The 18770-nt window shown below is 34.3% G+C and overlaps 1 protein-coding gene across 12 annotated transcripts in view; it reads left to right on the top strand.

Moving 5' to 3' along the window:
- NAV3 (neuron navigator 3) overlaps positions 1–18770 on the top strand; it is a 553670-nt gene that overhangs the window by 380548 nt on the left and 154352 nt on the right. For 11 of the 12 annotated variants that reach the window (XM_054072776.1, XM_054072766.1, XM_054072783.1 and 8 more), the window contains 2 exons: positions 7221–7293; positions 11191–11368. The exons of the other annotated variant lie outside the window; for it this stretch is intronic. In XM_054072776.1, the coding sequence (XP_053928751.1) occupies positions 7221–7293; positions 11191–11368 (251 nt within the window). The remainder of the gene's footprint in view (positions 1–7220; positions 7294–11190; positions 11369–18770) is intronic. 12 annotated transcript variants of the gene reach the window in all.

Genomic DNA, 18770 nt, shown 5'->3' on the forward strand with positions numbered 1-18770 from the left:
TCTGAATTCTCCAAGTATTTGGGAAGTTAATTTATTTTCACATTTCTGGGTTTACTGGTCATATTTCGTGTTTGGAGTGCATGTTGGAAGAATTTGGTATGTGTGTTCCTTACTATCTTTTGGAAAAGGAAGTGGAAGGTATTTCAGTTTTAAATAACTCCATAATCCTTTCCTCAAAAAATAACTAATAATTAAAAAACTCCAGCATCATTTCCTAAACATTTTTGCCTGGGGGGCCTTCTACATACCAGTAGATATTACCCTCTAAGGGAAAATTCTCCCCAAATGCCTCCAGTAAATCAGTTTTTAATTTGCATATATGGTCTATTACTGTAAAGTCAGTGCTGAGTTTGGAACAGTTTTCAGGACTGATTTACGTGGCTTATTGATAGTTATTTTTATTAGAAGCTTCTTAAATTAATCTGTTGCAAATAACGAGGAGTTTATTAGAAAAAAGTTAAGCTGAATGTGTGTGCCTGTCAGTGTATTCTGCTTAACATCCTGAAACGTATTATAATTTCCATAGAAAAATGGAATGTGCCTTGCATCTGGATTAAGTAACAGGCCACGTGCAACAGCAAGTCAGCAGAACACACTTAATATCTCCCAGCAGGACTGCTAACACCTGTTTTATCTGGGTGGGTTTTCAAATTTACACCACTCACGGAAACTTGACATTGCCTTCCAGTATAGTTACAAAAAATTATTGCTATAAGCTGCCACGTTGGGAGCTCATGGGAAATAAATTATCAGAACATACATAATTTGATTTTTCAGTCTCTGCTCTTCTTTGTAGTTTTACAAGTTTTACTGCTTGCTTATCTCCTGGTTTTCCCTTTCTTCAAATTTCCCACAGTTCTACAACGTGAACTGAGAATTTGTGGCAAATTTCATCCAATCGCAGTAATATTTGGTCAAGGGAACTGTGCAACACCCACCCTGCCACATCAGCATCTTGCACAGGGGCTGCAAATTTGAAACTAAAGAGGTTCCTCAGTAAGGTCATTATCAGTTTTGCATTACACTGCAAGTAAAGCCATTAGGAATTTTTTAATATTTAAATTGTATTACCCTTTGAAAATTTTTGTCAAGGAGTGAGCAGTACTTGTGTATTGAACATATTTTTTTAATTGACAAACAACAGGGGATTCTCAATACTGAATGTTGCTTCAGTGATCGTTTAAGAATCACCTGGACTCTGAAACAGTGTCGCAAATGTGTCATTTGGAGAATGGATAGGCAGAGGGATAAAGGCATTGGACTGGATAATCCATTTTGGTACACTAGTTTTAACTAGAAAGACATTTCTCACTTCAGTTGAACCTCTTTGGTGTGAGCCAGCAATCAAAAATAAGCATTTGGGCCCAATATTCAGCCTGACAAAAATCATTGTATGTGTAGATATGTACAATGAAAGCATTGTTTGAAAAGAAGAAAGTCCTTGAATTGTTTGATTTTTGGGTTTTGATGAAGGAAGTATTAATCCTATTTCTATTTTATACAACGGGAAAAAAGCTGAATGTTCTGGTTTATGAAGTCATAAACCTCCCTGGTTTATGAAGTCTGGTTTTGTTAAATGATCTTAGTTATAAAACTGAGGATAAAAACATACGTCATTACAGAACTGCAAGCATTTTCTCTTAATGTCTCTATCTTATAGCTTTCTAGCCCTTTGCTTTAAGGAGAGGCAAAACAGGAATACAAACCAGTGAAACCAGCTGGGAAGAAAACATCAGAAGGAACAAAGCTACAAAGCAAACTAAAAATCTGGGTGTTTCCCACACCACAAGTGAGCTGTCAACAAGTCACACTGTGTGCAGTGGATGAGTCAACAGAACAGAAAGTGAAATAAGTTGTCCTTCTCAATCTCTGCAAGCACCTTTAGATGTAGCAGGTTGTGCAAGACTAAGTATTTGGCCAAAAAATAGACCTCTTAAACAGTGTGTGTGTGTGAGGCTTAAGCAGCTATCCGTGAGAGTGTACATGACTAATTTTCATACTGTTATCTATTAGGCAAGGGAAGATCAGAGTTTAGGCCATTCCCACTGTGAAATATTTTCCAGTTTCTTACAGAGCATATAACTAAGTCTATAACTAATCTATAACTAATGCATTGCTGCAGAAGGTAGTGCTGATTGAAGTGCTAACAGAAATTACTGTTTTTCTGCCAAAATAATCAGGAGTGCTCTAGGAGGATATTTGTATAGGAAAACTCCATAATAATAAGGTCCCGTATTTATACAAGTGTCCCATTCTTAAGCAGGAGGAATTCAGCTCCAAGCAGACAAATAAGAACTAACTTGTCTATGTGTCTGTATAGTCTTGCAAGCTATATTGTCATAAACTTAGCAAGAGAGAGTTAGTAAAACCAAGATACTTTCCAGAGCTTGTTATAAATTCAGAAAAGCATAATGTTCTTTTGGTCATCATTATATGTCTTCATAGCATCCCACAATTAAAATAATGTTTGGAAGTGAAGAAAGTATTGTTGTCAGACAAAAGAGGTAAAAGCTAATCATGCTAACAACAAAAATAATTATAATAAATAGACATATTCTGTATGTTGAGTCACTGGTGAGTACAATCCCTCAAACAAGCTCTTCCTGTAAGTCTGCTAACTGCTGGGTATTAAGTACTACTGTTTGTCTACATACAAGTCCCACTGTCTGGTTTAGTGATTTATTCCTATTCAGTAAAATTTCAAATAGCTTCCAGTCAAAAGCAGATAACCCACAACTATGCAATGTAGTATGTTACAGGAGATTTGCAATGTATCTTCTTTGTATGCCGTGTAATGTATTAATACTGAAAGAGTTGTGACATTGCTGCTTGTTTGCACAACATTGTTTGAACTATAACCCCTTGAAATGTAGATGGAGAAGTATCTTGGGGCTCACTAGTGTTACAGTGCAAGTATTTCAGGTGTTCTTTTCATAATTCTCTGTGTATGAACAATATTAAAAGGATTTGATTTGTGGAAGAAACTTAATATACTGTAAGCATAACTCAGTAGGCTTAATTTAAAAAGCATCAAATGGTGTTATCTATCCGATGATGCCCTCATATCCTAATTCCTGAATTTTCATCCTCTTTGCTGAGTTCATCTGTCCCCACAATTCTGGAGAATTTCAGAATTTGACATTTTATTGTTGAGTTTTGATAAGGAAGTGATTATGTTATCATCGAGAGCTTTCTTTACCTCTGAAAAGCAATCTCATGTAGTATTGATTGACTTTCAACATGCTTAGTTGAATAGCTAAGTGCACAAATATCTACATGCCACTGAAGGTTTATTATATCATTAATTCTTTGTCCCATTTACAGGTTTTAAGATTTTTAATATAGCAGATCTGCTATTCAGTGCACTATGTTTCTTCTACTTTTTTAATCTTTAATATAAAATATAAGTGCCTGGGAACAAAAAAAGAAAAAAAAAGGGGGAGGGGGGATTTATGGTGATGGAGAGCTATTTGGAAACAGTCCGATCTTGGCAGCATCTACCTGTAGAAGAAAATTTGAGTTACTTTCTGTGTCTTGATACATAAGATTTGGGGTCAATCTGTATTTTCTGAATTCTGTATTGTAATGAACTATGTCTTCTACTACATCATTTGGTAATTCTGATGATAACATTTTCACTATATGGAACATCAGCTCTGTTATAAATTGGTTCTTTTTGCAAGCAAAGTTCACTACAAATTTGTGGGCATATGCAAGATGCAAATTTTTTTCTCGTGTCTATGTTGTGTTACACTGCAAAATCTTCAGCCCTTGATTCATAAGCAGGTAGAGTTTTACATCTGCACTGTCAGCTCTAGGAAGAGTTTACCCCAGTGTATAATAACTCCACCACTAACTATTTAAATAAATAGTAACTTCAGGGATTCATTCCTCTTTTGATTGAAATGGTATTGAGGACTGGAAGCTGCTTGAAATCTCTTTTAGAACTTTTGGAATTGCAAAATTACTCTCATCTGTTGGTGAGTTTAAAAAAAAAAAAAGATGTGTTTGAGGCTGCTAGGGTTTTAGTTCAAAGAATAATTGTGGTTTGCCAAAGCAAGAAGTAGGTGATTAAAGCAATGTTTAGAGAAACACTGAACATTTAAGAATGAGACAACTTTAAGGATAAAGTGTTCTAGACTGGAGAATAAATAAAGTGAAAATAATCTGAAAATGTATTTATGCACGTCTCATGGAATTTCCTAACAGTTCCTGAGAGCTGTAGAATAACTGCAGTTCTTATCAGAAAACAGACTCAAGAGTCGTCTTCTGACATTTTCAGTGTACTATGTGGCTGTGAGTTGCCACACCAAACTTGCTCAATTCACAAGTCAAAACAAGACTTTATTATAAGGCTAACAGTGGAACCACAGTCTATTGTCTGAAAGTTGGCCACTGCTGTTGCCACATACACCACCATCAAGAGGAATGACTTTGGACCCAGGGTTTTATTACTGTTCTCTTGATGGAGTACAAAGGAAAAAAGAATTTACTTTGTAGTTCTGCAGTATACTGAGTCATTGGTGTTAATGGTAATGACTAGTTTTGCCTGAGAGTTTGAGATGTCACTTCAAAGACACATGCTGTAGAAGCAAACACAAAAAGTGACCAGGTACCATTTCTATATGATATTTTTCATCTTAAATTTATGATAAGGTTCATGTATTATGTTTACTATTTACTAAATGTTTAGTGCTGCAGATAAATACTGAGATATTTTTACAGCACATTTAAGGCTTAAATGTTCTCTAATGAATTAGGGGGTTTATAGCTATTGTCTCCTGAACTACTGCAGAGGACCCATGCTCATTACGGAAAATATCTTAGTTACACTAGGAGGTCTACTAGGAAATACTGTTTGAGGTATTTGGGGTGGATGCTGCTGGTGTCAGTCTAATTTTTCTTTTTCTCTTTCTAATACTTGGTTGTAGAGCAATATTTCCCATCTTTGAAGTAGTTGTTTCTCTGTTATGGTTCATTTGGAAATTCAACAAGACATTCAGCTATATAGTTAATATGCAAGGAAATCTTCATTTGTCTTAAATTCTTCAGGACAAGAATATTTCCAAAATTGTTCTCTTATGTAGTTGACATTATTTAAAGGTTGAGTAGAAATATTCTCATCGTGTGCATTATTTTCACAACTGATGCAGGGGTGTAGTTGGAGGCCAAGGGCTGAGCCAGCCCCGTGACTTGCCATTGCCATCAGGAGTGGCACCATCTGCCTGTCCCTTCTTCCCACCTCCCTTTCTTCTCCCAAAGCCTGACTTACTCAGGCTGGGACGCACCTTCCCCTTTGCTGACTCTTGTGCTCGTTTGACTGCATGGGAAACCAGAGTGACTAAAACAAGTTTGCCTTTTTGCCGGGTGAGTTTTATGTGCAGAGCCAGCACCCGTTCTGCTCAGAGAAGTGCTGAAGCTCAGCAGAGACGGCAGTACCAGGGCCCCACTCCTGGGAGGAAGAGGAGGTGAGCAAGGAGCAGATCTTCCTATTTTAGGGGCAGCCAGCTTTCAACTGACTTAGACGTGTCACATGTCTACATCTTACAAAATTACCTGTCTTATTTGTTTTCTTTCTTTCCGTGGTGTAAAACTACATAAACATTTAAGAAAATAACAGTCACTGCCTGAGTTTCTGCTTTTACTGTGCTGGGCCAGAGTTGGAGTAATTCCATTTATTTCAGTTTGGTTATTCCATATTCACAGCTGTGCCAATTGGTGTCACCTGTCAAATGGATTTGTGAAAGCTTCATTGTAAAACCCAATTTTCGAGTAACTTTAGCTAGTGTTACCTGCAGAGTTATTTCTGGGTTTGAGGTTTTGTTTAATTCATTTAGGAGAGAGATTATCATTCCATATAAATGGTAACATATTCTTGAAAACAAGTGTTTTAAAAGATTTTTCTAAAGATGTGTTTAGTAATGCTTTGGAGTTTATTGTCCTTAAAAAGCACATATGTAAAAAATTTAAATATAACCTGTGGATATAGAGAGTCTCTGTTAGCTTGAAATGCAATCTAGGGGCAGTAGTAAAAAGATTTTTTATATTCCTTGCGGCTAATACAATTTTCTGCGAATAATAGCAAAACTACAATCTTAGAAAGATGACAATAATAAAAGGCCCTCCTCCTCGGTGAGAGAAGATACTAGCAAGGATCGAATAGCTTTTATTCAAGGAATGAAGTTACAGCTCATGTTTTGATGGTTGAAAACTGTTGATATGGGTTATTGTAAAATGTGTAAATGTTCAAATAAAATTAACTGCATGGGCTTCATCTACTAGAGGCTTATGATGTTGGTGTTGGCTATTCCTTTCTCTGTTTTAATGTGTTCCAATTAAAATAGATATTTAAAACATTTTGTTAAACATTTTGTTTTATTTTTGTGGTTTAGACGAAGTTGTTAGTTAAAAGATTTGGCATTTATATCTGAGTATTTGCTTCATACATCCTGGGAGGGCTAGAGAAACCAGCTGGGGATGGTGACTCAAGAGAACTTTTTGGAACATCCTGGCTCCCTAATCTATTAGACATATGACAGGACTCAAATTAGTTCTGTGGTTACTCATTTTAGAGACAGAAGTTTTATTCTTTTATTGGTCGATACTCTCGTATCTGAAGCTTTCTGTGGTAAGTGTAGATTTCTTCTAAACCATTAACATAAGTCAGCAGCTAAGCCAGCCCTCTTCAGAGGAGAATAAACATTAAATAAATTAGTTCAGCATAAGATTTGAAGGAAAAAAATAAGAATAAACCTGTGCTTTGACATCATTTTTACAGAATTTTACATCATCCCAAGGAAATACCTTTGATAACACATTTGTTGGAGGTTTTTGCTTATATTTTTTTAGTTAATTCAGTCACACGCTTCTCCAGACATACTCAGTGTCTAATCCTCTATGGATGCTTTCATTGCTACTTGTTTGTGGCATATAAAATCCAGTTTTATGTTAAGTAGGTGGGTTGCTGATTTGCCAGCATGCCATTCTGGATCAGGCTTTTATGAATTGTTTTTAAGCACCAAAGTGGACAATGAAAGCTTTATATCAATTCCCCAATTAGCAGTAATCATTCTTTTTAAACTTTGGTAAAGAGCTGTACTATGTGATGAATGTAAAGTATTCATTCCTGGGCTGTTTCTTTCTTTTTTTTTTTTCCTCCCTGCATTTTTACATTTTGTCAAATAGTCTCATGCTGCTTGTTATTTCTGTTCATACTGCAGATTGAGAATGTTGATGTCTGCCTCAGCTTTCTGGCAGCCAGAGGCGTAAATGTCCAAGGTCTTTCTGCAGAAGGTAAGAGAAATAGATCATCACAACAAGTAATAGGATCTTTTTCTGAAAACTAGTTTTCTTAATACAAGGTATTTGCACCTAAATACCAAACTCGGCTATCTTGAACAGCATGCGAATATAGATTAGTGATAGCAAGTGAGTTTAAATTTCCTTTTAATTTTTCCCTTGAAATTGAACCAAGAATTCAATAAGCTTGAGACAATATTTTAATTTTTTTCAATAGTATTAATATTTTCATGCTATCTCCATAACATTAGATAGGTACAGAGTTTCCCAAGTATGCTTTTTAACTTGGTCCTATATGGGATTAAAAACAACAAACATAAGTATGAGAGTCTTGCTCAGTTAAGTACATCCAGGGAAGACTATTCATTTAAACAAATTTATTATTAGTAATAACGCTTGCAGTATGAGTCTGAAGATTATTATATTCCTTTGATGTCATTCAAAGTATTACATTGTATTAAGTAAAAGAGTGAATGGTCTTGCTGCTTATATTATAGCCCTTTTTGCTGTTAGTCAGCTCAAGTGATTGCCTAATATGGTTACAACTAATTTAATAAATACATCAAATCAAAACCATTAAAGTGCCAATTGTCTGAATTAGTATGTGATGTTTGCCTTAGTAATGTAAAATTAGGTCAGGTGGATACTTTATCTTGCAAATTATGAAAATGTATACAGGCATTTGTCCTGTGACAGATGAAGCAGTTCTTCAAAATCCCTTTCACCTCTGTGGCAGCTGCAGACAATAGGTATTAATAGAATGCAACCCTATATTTTTATTCTGCTTGTAGCACAGCAAAAAGTTAGAAGGAAAGAATACATTTGTTCCAGAGACGATAATTTCAGTTGAATTTTAGAAGATGCACATAGAAAACAGTTTTGAATGCTAACCACTGTTCGATTTTGAAATTAACTTAAAACTGCTGTCTTTCACCATCTCCTCCTTCCTAATACTTTAGCAATGTGTAACATGTCCAAAATAGGTACAATCTATTCATTTTTACAGTCAATTTATGGAAAGCTCCTTAACTGGTTTAAAAAGAACCTGTGTGTATGCTTTAGATGTGTTGATGATAGAAAATACTGAACACCTACGTGTTGCCTTTCACCTCAAAGCTGTTTAGAACTTGAAATTTTTAGTGTAGCTTATTTTCACTTGCATATGAAATAATCTCATGTGTGAATACCATGAGTTAATTTGATGAGAATATTCTTCATGACATGGTGCATGACACTTTTTTTCTGTACTTTGTTAAATCAAAATCTAAGTGCATTCTGTAATAGACTCCTTTATTCATAATTTTGTTTTACTTTAGAAAATAATTTTAACAGGATATAAGCTTTAACTGTGTAACATTAAGTTAAAATACTACTAAAAGCAACAATAATACGTAGTGTTAAATGTGAGGACTATCATAAATCTTCAAAATGAAATTTTAATAGAGCAGACTTCGAGTTCTGAGTTAGGATTAAAACTAGTTTTGCTGTTCTGCAGTTTGTCATGAATCTGGTGTAAATCCTCTAATATCTTTGTAGCACTGTTTTGCAAATTGTCACAACAAGGTGATTCCTTTAAATATACCTTTTTTAACATGTACAATCCTGAATATTACAATTACTCTTGAGGAGAAGAAGTTAGAAAATCAGACTTTTTTATCATGAAATTGTCAAATTATCTTTATAGTGTTTCATCAGCACATTTATGTTTAAAATCCATCCACTTTAGAAACCCTAAGTCCATTTCTTTGGTAAATATGTCTTTTTACTACTGGGTCATTTATTAATGACTAGACACTTTCTGGAACCGTAAAACATGAGCTTAACAAGGTTTGTAGATTTCACACCTAGTTTTCTGACTTCATTTAGACACTTGAACAAGGAGGTCTAGAACAAAAGTAATTTTCAGTTTTTGACTACAGACGCTCTACTGGAGTACACAAATGTTAAATAGTAATGCTGTTGCTACGAAGAAGAACAGTTCCCTCCTCTTCCCAACAAGTGCTGAACACATATTAGAAGATTCTGGGTTTTTTCTGTTTAAGAGAATTCTTCCAACATTAACCTTTTTTAGAAGCAGGAAATAAAAAGAACTTCAAAACTGATAGCATTCTTAAAAGCTAGTAAAAATACAGTTTACCAGAAAATACCGAAATTTTAGGATAAAAAATGATGAGTGGAATTTAACAAAGGGTTCTTTTTCTGAGCATTATGCAAAATCATTAAAAAAACCCAGTATCACATGCATAAAATCTTTTAAAATTAGAACAACTTGAAGATGCATAGTTATGTGCTTTTGTTGGGATTTTTAAAAGATAATATGTTTTCTGTGTTCCTTAATAATGATATTCCTTGAAATCAACATGACTGCAAAAGTCATTCTTGCTTAAAAAGTTTTCAAATTCTGAGAAATTTCTTCTGCCAGTCTCTGCTGGTCTCATGGGTAATCAAAGATCCCGCAGCATCTCCATGGGGGAAATGGGAGAGTTTGGATACTAAGAACAAATTTCCATTTCGCAAAATATATTTAAGTGTCCAGGATTGTGTTTGCTTTTGAAGAAGTGGCCGAGATCATAAGGGCTCCTGTGGTTGCTGGCCCATTAGTGTATGTACTCAAATTTTGCCTAATCCTATTGAAAGAAAATTAATATTGTTTAAAGGACATGAATATAGCAGTCATTGTTTATAAATTCTGCTTTAAACATTACCTCAGAAAGGCTGTGTAGCACATACAGATCAGTATTTAGATTTGCAAGGAAGGCAGAAGTATTGCAGTATTGCTATAGGCCTAATGAAAACCTTTCATAAGAAGTTCTGTGCCAAAGAAAGTCAACAATGAAGTTATGAAAAACCTAAGTGCTGCAGATAATTTCATTATAGCCTCCTGAGGTTTCTTTTTTGACACAGCGGCTCTTTATGACCGAAGGATAACATTATCCTTTTAAAATCTTCATCCTAGTCTGAAGAAAGACTAAGAAAGGAATGGGAGACATGAGGATATTACTGTGGCTCACCAAAATTTCATGCGAGTAGCTGTTATTTCATACGAGTAGCTATGGCGGGGGGGGGTGGAACTAGATGATCTTTAAGGTTCCTTCCAACCCAAACTGTTCTATGATTCTACGATTCTATGATTCTGTAATTCTATGATTCTATGACTATATGATTTTAGCTTAATGTGAAGGCTATGATTTTGAAGCCCTCATTAATCAGTAGCAGCAGTGTGAAATAGAAAGCTAGAAAATCATGTAGTTGGGAAGTTTGAAGATGTAATCATGAACCTCATGGTCACCTTTTATAGTAGGTATTTTCCATTGATCTACTTCTCTCATGTTCCTTCTTATGAATGGGTGCGTGCTCATCCACAAGATTGTTACCATCTCCTCTTTCTGATTTTTCTAGAAGTCATTGTGTACTCTCAGTGTGGACAGAATTTGCCCCAAAGCCAAGAAGAATATTTTAAAGCCATGAGGTAGAAGGGATGTGTACCTAAGGCTGGAAAGAATTCACATTTTTCTGAATGCCCTTCTGGTTATTCAGAGTATGCTGTATTGAGGCAGAAGCATTTGTTTCATATTATGTATGGTATTTAAGGTTTGAAGGTTTGATGTACTCTTCTTTAAGACCGTATACATGTGACTTATCGTGAGGACATTATAGAGATATATGAATATTGCAACAATGACACATAAATAAGCAAAGAATAGAACAAACAATGGGGTATCAGTGATAACTAACATGTTCCTGATATTAGAGAAAAAGGAAGAGATGTAAGGCACAAATCTGTCTAGCTGTAGGTATGTACAGAGATGTTTTGGTATAAAACTGTTCCCAGTCTTAAACCACAATGGTTTCACTTCTTTTCCTTTTCTAATTTTGTTTCTTTTTAAATAGAAATAAGGAATGGAAATTTGAAAGCCATTTTAGGGCTGTTTTTCAGTTTGTCTCGGTACAAACAGCAGCAACATCATCAGCAGCAGTACTACCAGTCTTTGGTGGAGCTACAACAGCAAGTCCCTTCACCTCCAGCTGAAACCAGCCAGTCCAAAACACACCAAGATATGCAGTCAAGGTAGGTTTAAAAGTTAATTTTCTCATGCGTAACAGCTTTATGTTTGTCTCTTCAAAAATGACAAAATTGTGTGAATAAATAAGGCCATTTTTAGACCTAAAAGACTGGCTTTTTCTTCTTTTTTTTAGCTATTTTGCATTGGATGTAGAAAAACAATATCTTAAGTGTTTACTTGATATTAAGCTTGCATTTCTTGGGACTAAAGGTAGAGTGAGAGCAGAGAACGTTCCCAATGAAATTTAGTCCAAATTTTAATTACTTGTAAGGCATTCTTTCACTTTATTATTGATTCTACAATCCTTTGCACATTTAGGCATCCTTATACATACCCTGAGGTTAGTATACTGGTTATTTTCATACTCAGTTCCACATCTTAATGAACATTTTCAAATGATTTGCAAATTACATGGGCACAATTAGTGATTTAATTCGTTATAAACTATTTGCATCGCTGCACATTCTGTTTTTTGAGTGCCTAGTTCTATTTTAATGTTTTGTGAAAGGGAGAAGAAATCTCTTAATCTAGGCTGTTTTTTTTTTTCTTTTAAGTGATCAGTTTATGATTTAGTTTTAGGAAAGCAAAGCACTCAGCAGAATTCTCAGTTGCTGAATTACATTCAAACTGAAGCTGAAAACATGTTTTGAGAAGGTAGTTGCTTACTGGCCATGACAAAAGAATCAGTTTTAAACGCAAATATCTATTTAAATTGAAAGAGTGTTAGCAATGTATACTTTATTGAAAAAGTTAAAACAAAGCCTTTCACATGTAGAAGTGTGTAACATATAACTTCATGTATTGTTGTGTTGGGTTTAATATTTATTATTTTCGTGTTTATAATTGCTTGTTTAAAATATTTTGTGTACTTACTAAATAACTGAATGTTTAGAATGTGATAGGTCAATGACCTAGGATGGATTAGAAGTGTCAGACTGCAATAATGAAATTTTCCTTGAGTCCATTCATATCTAAATTACGTTTTCATGTTTATAATACATCTATTTCTTCTTCAGTTGAGAAAACTTTTCACAGTTCAGCCTAATGGAGATCTTTGTCTTGAAACTAGGAATGGTGTAAAAATACACATGTAGGAAAATGTTGCTATGGCATTTTAGTTACCTCATTTGATAAACGTATTAAGATACAGTTGCATTTGCCTTGGGTATTACAATGCGAAATGTGGGGGTTTTCCCTGATACTGAAAATTAATGTCTTTGAATACCTTCTCTTTGAAGTTTAATGTTAACATGTAGTCTGCGAAATTCTGGGAATAGAGGAATCTGACCACTCTCAATATTTTCTGAAGTGAATTTCTGCTTTCTAAAGGATATTTAATACTGCATTGGAGGCAATAATATCTTGTTCAGAAATTGTTTTTCCTATCATAAGGAAGACACATTGAATGTAGGTTTTCAAGAGTTCACTATTTTAATCAGTGGAATTAAAGCCTTAGCCAGCTTCATGTAAATACCTTTGGTTATTGGTTTTTGTTCATAAGTTAGTAAAAGAACTGTAACATTTCCTGCTTTTCTAATTTACCTGTAGTGAATTTTTAATAAAAAATAGTTATTGTGTTCCTTTATACATCAGTAGTATTGCGAGGAATTCTGTTTGTCCAAAAAGGCTTGGAGCAAGGCAGTTATTTACTATTTGGAAGACAGTGATTGCACGCTAGCCCTTTGGCTGTTCAGGAATGGTAGGCAAAGAGAGGATGGCAAAGAGGGGATGAAGTTTTTATAAAGCTTTCTTTTCGTTATAATTCCGCAAAATCTGATGGTCTTCCAGTCCCTTTTTCTCCGCTTCTACTTTTCTCTGTTTAAATGTATTTCATTAGGATGAAAGGTAGTCATTCCATGTCAAGAACCCCAGCATTCATGCCTTCGTAAAGTGACATCTAAGGCTGTTATAACAAAGTTTCTACTTCCATCAGTATGTTTAAACCTTCTACTTTAAAGCCAGGGTTTTAAAATAATTTTATTCTTTGATTAACTTTCTACTAGTAGCTATGTTTCGGCTGAAAAGTGTTTCTTTGTAAAAAAATATTATACTGAGATTGATGCCATCTTTCTTATTTCCTATCTGTAACCTAAAAGCAAGATTTTTGATTTGCTTTCATGTAGACAGGAGTTCAATGTCTGTCACCATAAACTTCTGTACTACCTGAGAGAATATGGTTTTCTCTATCCATATATTTTTCAGTAAAGCCTTTCAGCAGAAAGAAGGGTACTTACTTCCAAAAGCTTTCGGCTCTATGGAAGATTTCTTTCTTCTGCTTCAAATGCATCTATTGTTCGGAGCTGCTAGTGAAACAAGGAGCTCCAGGAGTTGAGAAATGAACAGAAATATAGATTTTTTTTAATAATAATAATTGGCTTTTAAATTTGTCACTATTTTGATGTAATATTAGGAAATTAGCATAAAATAATACGTGCCCTTCTATGAAAACTGACTACATCTGAAAAACAGGATTTCCACAAATAGATGGGCATGTATAAGTAAGTATACATTGATATGAATGCTCTGTGTTGGGACTGAGCAACCCTTTTTTTCATAGCAGTAGTTTTATTTAATTTTTTTTTTCAATCAAAACATAGACTTTGGAAAACATTTCAAAACTATTTCCAGCTTTTTAGTTTGAAGCTGTTAATGAGTAAATAAAAGCTTCTGTTTAGAAAGAAGCCAAAATACGAAGTTAAAAATGAAAAGTTGCCTTTGGTGGCATTCATCTTGCCTCTTATCTGCCTTTTGCTGTCTGAAATGAGGACAGTTATCTTACATGACTCTCAAGACTGATTTCTATGACATGATTGCTTTCATGGCAACTGTGTCTCAGCTTTAATTACAGATGGGACCAACAGGACTGACTGATTTACAGGGACGGAGTTAGCAATTTAGAAGTTCCTAAGAAGGTCATATGACTGCCCCATAGGACGCTTGAGACCTTTAGTTCTATTTGACAAAAAGTAGTACCATACAGATAGTCATTGAAAGAAGAGTACTGAAAAGTGATAAAATCTAAAGTCTGTAATAATGTCACATTCTTCACTTTTAACTCAATAGATAATCTAACTACTATCAATAACAGAGTAATTTTAGTTGGTTTTTTTAAGTAGTAGTAATAAAATAAGCTATTTTATCCTTTTATAGTGAATGTTAATCATGAAGGCAATTTATTATTACACATTTATTGTGCAGCTGTGCCTCACTTATTAGCCTGTTGCTGTTCTGAATATGCTTTTAAAAATCTTAATACTTTCTGTTTTCTAATATTTTATACTGTGAAAAGGGTATGTAGAAACCTTAAGGCAGCAAATTACTCATGGTGTATATGTTGGAAGAATTATTTGGCAAATGCACATAACAGATTATTATTCATTAATTTGGTGTGTGGTCCTCTATTACTTAGAAATAGTTCTTTCAGGTTTTTGAGAGGAACAAGAAAAATTATCTTAGTATTATGGCAGAAGCCAGATAATGAATACAGCAGTGAATACCTGAGTGACCTACTCATCTTTATTCAATAATGACAAAAGTCTTCAAACCTTATTTGACTAAATTTTCAAGTGTTATTGTAAAAATAATTTTCTGATAATTAGAGTATTGCATTTTACTTGAAAACTCATATATTTCTACTGTGTTAGACACCTGAGAAATTAAGCTATCTTTTTGAGACACTGTATATATTTAAGCGTGCTTGATATGTGCATGTTTGTATACGTGCAGACATGTAACCAAAATGTATACACTGAAAAAGAAGAATGCTTGTTATAGACTGTGTACTTTTAAAAAATATTCAGTAAGTGATGACATTTCATGTTGTAATTTAAGTCTTTAAAACTGTCTTAGTAAATGCAGTTACTGTAGGTTAGATTATTCCACCAGAAAAGTTACCTTCTTTGTTGCTTCCAGCTAAGGTACAGTGAATATTGCTTAATTTCAACTTCATTTCCTAGGAGGTAAAAAGTCATTGTGCGTGCTTTATTAAAAAGTATGAAATGGTTATAGTCTCCATTGTTTCAGGGAGAAATGCAGGTTATACACGGGAGAGGGAAATACCTCTGAGAAGTCCCACAAAAGATGGTCAGGATGCTGAAGGGGTAGCATTCAGGTCCTGCTAGAGACCAAGGAAATTTTGCATGTACAGGGCTAGTGCCTCACTCTCCTAATTTAAGACAGTGGTCCTGATGGTGATGATGACAATGATGGTACTCTCATCCTGATTTCCAGGTGATGATGTCCTCAGTAATGATCAATGTCTGTGATCATTACTGGGTCTGAGCTCATTCTGCAAGAAGAGTAGCAAGACTCTGCATGTGAAAGAGTATCATTGGCCTATCTAATCTGAGGGCCAACAGCAACATATAAAATTAAATGTAAAAAAAAAATTGAAGGAAGCTGATTTATTGTAAGTGAAATTTTATTACAAAGGATATGCTTTAACTATACAAAACTGCAATTTTGTACCACTAAGTATAAAAACTTAAACTAATTTAGACAGCTAGTGGAAAAATCTACTGTAGGTAATAAATGGTAATCTAAGAGAGATAATGGTTTCAGATGTGATTTCTGATTTCTTTTTATCCTAAAGTTTCCTGTATTCTTTTATGACTAACTGTGGGAATTGAATACTGCAAAATCTGATGTAGACACTTCACACTTTAATTATGACTTTGCTGATGCTTTGAGATTTAGTTAAAAAAACGCAGTGCTGGTGGCCTTATTTATATCTTTCAGTACAGATAAATGATGACAATAGTTACATTATATTTTTATGCTTTGCTTTGCTAGTGGATTCCATTATCACAGCAATACATCTAAACTTTCTGCAGTGATGATTTTTCAACCACCCAGATACTAAGAGAAAACACATGTGGATGAAAGAAGTTCTGTCTCATTTATGGATTAGGCAGTAACTGGTTTCAGTAAGCTGTCAGCAAAATTCCCCAAGACGGACAAACTATTTTATCACGTACAGGAATGATGAGCACAGCTTGAGGTCCAGATGGATTTTGTTAAATTTGTTATATTAAAAGAGCACCCTGGTTTTCCTAGGCGCATAAACAAAATTAGGTAGTTGTTTTCTACAGGCAGTTGCACATATAACTACTGGAATGAATTGGGTTTCATGTTGCCTCCTACTCAGAAGTACTAGGGAAAAAATGAAGGATATTGGACACACAGCTTGTGCTGTCTGAAATACAGTATTGCAATGGTAGTGGCTATGATTATGAATTTAAATAGATCTGTGCCAGAATACTGGCAATCCATATGCCAATCTTGCTTACACCACCCTGAATTGAGAGAAAGGTCTTTGTTTCAGTGTTCTAGAGGTTTAAAATATAACCTTAACAGTCTATACCAAGTTCATTGCATTGACATAGACAAAAAAACGGTATGTTTACAGCTGTGTGTCGTTCTTGGTTAATGGAAAAGAAATTAATGAACCAAGTCTCTTTGCTGTCCTTAGCTCTTGCCATTGTTAGTCATTTGCTTTTAATGAAGGGAAACAGGCAAGTGATTTCTGCTTTTCTCAGTACAGAATCATTATTTAATGCCTGCAAAGAAGAAAAATTAGGAAAAGGTTAATTTCTTCTTCCTGTTCTGTGTTTTCTAGTAAAGGTCTGAGCAAGCAAACTGCTATTAGCCTAATCTGATGTATTTTTATGTGTCTGGAAGGTAATGCAGAATGAATTGCTTAATATGATTGCACCAGGATCTGCAGCAGCTACCTTCAAATGGACCTTAGGGATTAGATTTTGCCTTAACTGAGCTGTCCTTCTCTCTTGACAAATCTTTGGCCCCATTTTGTTCTGCTCCTCAAAGATGCAGTCATTACTGTCCTCCCACTTCCCATCAAAAGGAACTCAGGAAGGAAGTTCTTTCCTGTTTATTGTCCTGAAGTCCAAGTAACTAAAATAAATAGCATCTGTGTGTCTCAAGGAAATCAGTTAACTGATTTGCACCTAAGCAAATAGATGGTATTTAATAATGATGATTTGTATAAATGAGAGAAGAGATTTATTCCTGTGATCAGTGCTATATACGTCATTAGGAAAAGTGGCTCTGCTTGCACATCCCTTTTGTTTACCTCACACAACTATGAAATTAGTTTACATATTTGATATAACTGTCATTACATGTTGGGAATTATTGCAGTTTCAGAAGTTTTTGAGGCTACAGCTATAATATATTGACAGAATAATGAAAAAAATAGAGCTTCATAGCCTCCTACATATTAATATTACTGCCACAATCTCATTAGAAATTTTGATTTTTTTTCTGTAAAATCCTTGTTAATGGCTATATTTGAAACAATGTGAAAGGAATACATCAGCGTGATTTGAAGTTTCATGATACATATTTCTGTTTTATTTGAAAGACTTAGAATTTACCATACACAAAAGGGTTACCTTTTGATAATTGCAAAACCTTTCTAGTGAACTTCATAGAGAAAAGGCAGAAGAACAATGGGAAGAATTTGGTTTTTTACTTACTTTTTATTTGTATCCCATCCTGTTGAAGATGAGAAGATAGGTAATAATATTTCTTAAGCTTAACATAAGGAAAAAAACCAGCTTTCAAAGTGGGCTTCCATTTTCTAAAATAAGTGATCTTTTCTATACCTATAACACATACTAGATAGAAAATATAAAAAATGTAAATTATAAAGCATTTTATAGACTCTCAATAGCTTTTAAGATTCAGTTTTTAGCAGTTCATCTCTTATTTAAACTTTTTATTACCAGCCTCTCAGAAACTGTATCTATTACCTTCTTACATAATTCTGTGGGCTGGATCATGAAAACCTTGACCTTTACTGGTTAGTACCTGCCCTTGTGTGCTATTTAGTATTTTGTACAGTTCTTCCTCTCTGCAAAGTACCTGATGTTTGTCTAAACATTTTATTTAGGAACCCATGACACATGATTTCTGCTGTTTATAAATCACCTCTGTCATCTGCTCAAGAATGATATTTCTTTCTTTTCCTCTTGTTCTGTTTGTATTTCAAAATGTGACTGTCATCCTTTCTCACTGCCTCTTCTTAAAGTTTTCAAAAAAGAAGAAAAAAAAAGAACTTTGGTTATATTTAAAAATTATCACATAAGATAAATTAGCAGATTAAGAAAATCACTTATATATGACTTAATCTGCTTTTTTGAAAATGCTAATTGGAACATAGCTGAAATGTTAGTAGAATGTTGGTAGAAGGTTTCACAATTTCTATGTATTGCGTGGCTCTTCTTACTATTTTAGCATTAGTAAGAAGACCCAACAAAATGCTCACAAATATACTTCAATACCTTAAATAAGAACAACATTAACTATGTGTTAATTGGTTGATTGATGCAGGTTTATAGCAGTCCCAATTATACTTTAGGATGTGTTAATGAATGGGGATTTTCT

This window comes from Cuculus canorus, chromosome 1 (assembly GCF_017976375.1).
Source record: "Cuculus canorus isolate bCucCan1 chromosome 1, bCucCan1.pri, whole genome shotgun sequence".
NCBI lineage: Eukaryota > Metazoa > Chordata > Aves > Cuculiformes > Cuculidae > Cuculus > Cuculus canorus.